A 4,447-nucleotide genomic window follows, 5' to 3' on the forward strand; every position below is an offset into this window, starting at 1 on the left:
AAAGTGCACGTTGTGTATGGTTTAAATTGTATTTCCTGCACCTTTCACCTGCACTAAATTCACTTTAAGACAGCAAACACAGTTGTCTCCCTGTTTGTCTTCGTTATGGGGTGTCTGTGGCAGCGCAGGTGTGTGTCTGGCTGGTGATGGCTGCTGGCTCCTGCGAGCCACGGGACCGGGTCTCTCGCCTGCAGAGTGACACGGAGCAGACTGGGGCTGGTGCAGGGCTCTGGTGGGAGCTGCACGGGGTGTGCTCTGCTGCGGGAGGTTTGGCTGGGCTCACGCAGTGCCCCCGCACCCAAAGAGCCCCCGTTTTCCCTCAGAGATCCCCACCCCTGGATCCCCACCCCTGATACCCGATGGCTGCCACGCTGCTACACTGGGATCGCTGCAGAGGGCGAGGCCAGCTCTGGGCTGCAGGCCCCACTGTAGCTTCCACTCCAGAAGCTGCCTGCTTCCGGATGGGAATGTTTTGTGACAAGGAGAGGCACGTGTTTAAACCCCGTCCTCCTGCCTGGGTGGAGGACATGGTGCTGGAGCTCTCAAACCTACACGAGGCCGGGCAGGTCCCTTCTGCCAGGCAGAGGAGGGCTGAGGGCAGGGCTGGAACGCTGGAGGCTATGTTGGGATGGGAAGCTGCAGCTGGGGATGTCCCCCAGAGCCACCACAGCACAAGTGCTATGGGAGCATGTGGAGGTGCTGCAGTGACCTACCTCTGCTTTCACAAACTGTGCAGAGGGCAAGAGGGGTGACGTGGTCACCGGGACTCGAGGACAGACCCTCTGAGGACAGGAGAAGCCGGGGACTGCACCCACAGGACAACCAGTGTGGCAAAGGTAGGACAGCAAACCCCACGCCTGCCTTCACAGACACAGCAAGGCAGGCAGCTCGGGCACTTGGTGCCATTTCCTCCTTGTTTCTTCTCCCCTCTTGTAAACCTCACCCCCGTTTGTGTGTGCACAGAAGGAGCATTAGATTATCTGCAGATACTGTGGTACTGGGCAGAGCGCTGTGACCTCCTCCTCCTTCTCTAAAGGCCGAAGAGCCATTTTTACATGGCAGAGCCAGGAGCACAGCAGACGTGTGGTGGAAACCTGCCCCCCGGGGCTGGAAGGAGAGAGAAGCAGTGGCTCTTTCAGTACAGCTTTGGTTCTAGGTACTGTGGTTCTAGTGTTAGGTACTGAGCTGTTCCGTGTTTCACGAGCACAGTGTGACCCAGCCCCAGGTACAAACGTGAGTGTTTAGAAAAATTAAGACATTTAGTGTAGAAAGTTACATCGCAGAGCAACAGCTTCCAGCACTTCTGCAAGGAGAGAAGAAATGCTGCCCTCTTTGTCTCACCCCTCCCATGGTAACGTCTGACAGGAAACCTGGGAATCAAGGTTCAGAAGTGGTGGGGTCTTGTCAGTACACGCTGTTGTCCACCTGTAATTCCAGAGGGAACAGTGCTTCCTTTGAGGCTTATCTGGCACCACAGGAAGAGGCAGAGAGAGAACTCACTACTTCAACATGTTGCTCAAAGCAGGGTTCAGCCAAGCCTTTACCCAGTCAGGTCTTGAAATGCTCTTGAGGACAGAGACTGCACAGCCCCTCTGGGGACCTGCCCCACTGCTTGGCTGTCCTCATGGCCACCTTTCTTCCTTACTCCAGTCTGAACATCTCGGGGTGATTTGTGGAGGGAATGACACACAAGGTACCAATTGCAAGGAACACCTCCCAAAGCAGTGACCTGTTTGGCTTCTGCAACTTTAATGTCTCTCCATATTTAAGTTCTGCAGCCTCCAGTCCACACGAGTGCAGCTGCTGCAGGAGGGAAACAGCTCACTCTGCCCTGGCTTTACCTTCAGAGAACAAGGCAGTGGCAGAAGCGTGTGGAACGCAGTGCACGGGCACCATCCACACTGGGTTAGTCCAGGCAGGTGTTGGGCCTGTTTTTATTGGAGAGCAGCAGCACATCATCACTTTGCTAACTGAGGAACAACCAGGAGTTTCTGCAGCAATTCTCTTCTTTCACAGCTGGTTTGCAGCAGGAAAGCTGGTTCAGCCCTGCTCCGAACAGCCACTTTCATCGCTGTTTGGCTTCTTGGAGTGGCTTCTTTCTGCTCCCATCTCCTTCATGCTGTATAAGGGTTCCACAAGCTTGTTGTGAACCAGCATTAAACCTGATGGACGAAGTAAAAAGATGACTTAAGTAGACAAAATAAAGCAACATTCTCTTTCACTGGATGCTAATGACATTACACGCCTAGAGTCCCTGTTCCTTTGCTCCCATACCCATGCAGTTGAGCATCTACCTTTGCACTTCTGTCACTGCTGCACACTTCAGCTGTTCCAGTTCAGGAGTTCCAGCACTCCTTTGGGAGTCGAGTATAGGAAATATCTAATGCAAAGCATGGCTTGTGCCTCTCAAAAACTAAATACAACGCCTGCTTGGCCTGCTCAAACACTCACCTTTGAAGTACTTCACAAGTTCCAGCGTGGCATCCTCATCATGCACAAACACGGTGTTGGGGTGCTGCTGGAAGGCAGATACTGTCCACATGTGGTTGACACCTTCCTCGACGGCTTTGTACAAAGCAAAGGCTTTGTGGGCTCCTGTGATAAGAATCATCACCTGGACCCCAAGACACAGAAGATGGCAGTTAGGGTCTGGAAGATGTGTTCAGAGCACACCCCCCCCCGCTGAACAGAGAGCTGCCCTGGTCCCGAATGGGGAGAGCTCCACCATCCTGCACAGAGGCACTCACTGAATCACAGTTCTGGCTCCAAGTTATTTGCCAAGGAAGCCGAGGTACAGGCTCCATTAAAAGCTGTCCCAGTTTTCATGATCTGCTGGAGGAACATCAAGTCAACCTGTGATTCTTGCAGTTACTTCCCTAGGTGAGATACTTAACCAAAGACATCCTCCCAGACCTTTCTGGCTCCCTGTGGATAACAACTGCACTGCAGGGTTACACAAACCTGACTGTGAGGAGAGCAAAAAAGGAAGATGGAGCAAGAGCCTTTCCCTAGGACGTGAGAGAACGGGATCAGGTATTCAGCTGTCTGCAGCAGGAAAGGCACAAGCTGGCCTACACCAGCAGGGTGCATTGTGGCACCAAAACCGGATCATCTTCAGCTGCTCCAGGAAGCCCTGCTCAGGAGCTACTGTACCGAGTCACTGCTTTCCTCCTAACCTCTCTGGCATCCATGACCGTGCCTACTCCGACCGTCAGAGCCATTGTGGGGACTTTGGAGAGGTCACCATCAAAGAACCTGGCATTGGCCAGTATCGTGTCCATAGCCAAGGTCTTCACTCGTGTCCTGGATACCAAATTTGACCCAGGCTCGTTGAAGGCAATGTGGCCATCGGGGCCAATACCTGTGACAGAGACAGTTTGAGAAGGTCAGTGGCTGCAGCGGTGTTTGTGGGGAGCAGAGACAACAGCACTCCTCTTAGAAGGACACTCGGTGCTTCCAGAAGTAGATACCCATCTGAGAAAAACACTTGCCGTGTTCCACTCAAGCTCAAATTTGCTTCTGGTAGGAATGACAGCAAAAGTCCCCTCTGAAGCTAACAGAGATTCTTCCCTAACGGGACAGCAACAGAGCAGAGCAGATGGCAGAACCTTCAGGCAAACTGATGGGAAAAGCTTGCCTTGAGCTCCTCTGTGCTCAGAGGACTCTGACTCCTCCTGGCAGTGTCCTGTTAGCACCGGCCACTGTATTTGGTGCAATTCCAGCCCTGCCTCTTTCTCCTGCTGATTGTTTCCTTAACAATTCACTCACTGGATTGAAACAGTTAAAGTGGGGGAGGCAAAGCTGCCAGCACACACCAGTGCCCAGGGCAGTGAGCACGGGGTGGCTTCCACTGCAAATGCCCTGCTCATGAACAATCCTGCCAGCACGGGGCGGCTGGTGCAGGAGAGGCAGCGCCTCCTCCAGTCCTTTGGGTCTCACCTCCCACAAAGAGTTCGACTCCTCCGGCTGCTTTGATTTCCTCCTCGAAGGCGTCACACTCCGCCTGCAGGTCCGCGGCGTTTCCATCCAAAATGTGAACGTTCTCTGCCGAGACGTCGATGTGCTTGAAGAAGTTATTCCACGTGAAGGAGTGGTAACTCTCCGGGTGATCCCTCGGGAGACCTGGAAACAACAGAGCAGGGACGGGACTAAGACCACGAAAGGGTATCACCCGCAACAAGCCACCCGTACATCCTTGCAGCACCGTGGTAACAGAGCACTGCTCCTGTCATTTGCGACTCCCTCGACTTCCACATTTCCTTAAATAGCAAATTAAAGTCAATCACTGCAGCTCCTCTAAGACTCCTCTTTGAGCTCCTGTATGTGCTCATCTTAACATGCAGCAGGAGTTCCAGAAAGCAGGCACGCACTGTGCCTCAGCTGTTACTGCACTTCTACCTTTCGTCCCAGTTCATACCAGCAAGAATGATCAAAAACCTGTGCAGAA

The 4,447-nt window shown here is 53.2% G+C and overlaps 1 protein-coding gene across 1 annotated transcript; it reads right to left on the reverse strand.

The window, feature by feature from the left end:
* Positions 1 to 2,040: 2,040 nt before the first annotated feature.
* On the reverse strand, positions 2,041 to 4,122 carry LOC104408959 (glucosamine-6-phosphate isomerase 1-like; the record flags this gene model as incomplete). The annotated part of the gene is made up of 4 exons (XM_010018710.1): positions 2,041 to 2,162; positions 2,452 to 2,614; positions 3,177 to 3,361; positions 3,940 to 4,122. Coding segments are annotated over 4 exons (653 nt in total), but the record flags the coding sequence as incomplete, so codon positions are not given.
* Positions 4,123 to 4,447: the final 325 nt, after the last annotated feature.

Source organism: Nestor notabilis, unplaced genomic scaffold (genome assembly GCF_000696875.1).
Source record: "Nestor notabilis isolate BGI_N333 unplaced genomic scaffold, ASM69687v1 scaffold19707, whole genome shotgun sequence".
NCBI lineage: Eukaryota > Metazoa > Chordata > Aves > Psittaciformes > Psittacidae > Nestor > Nestor notabilis.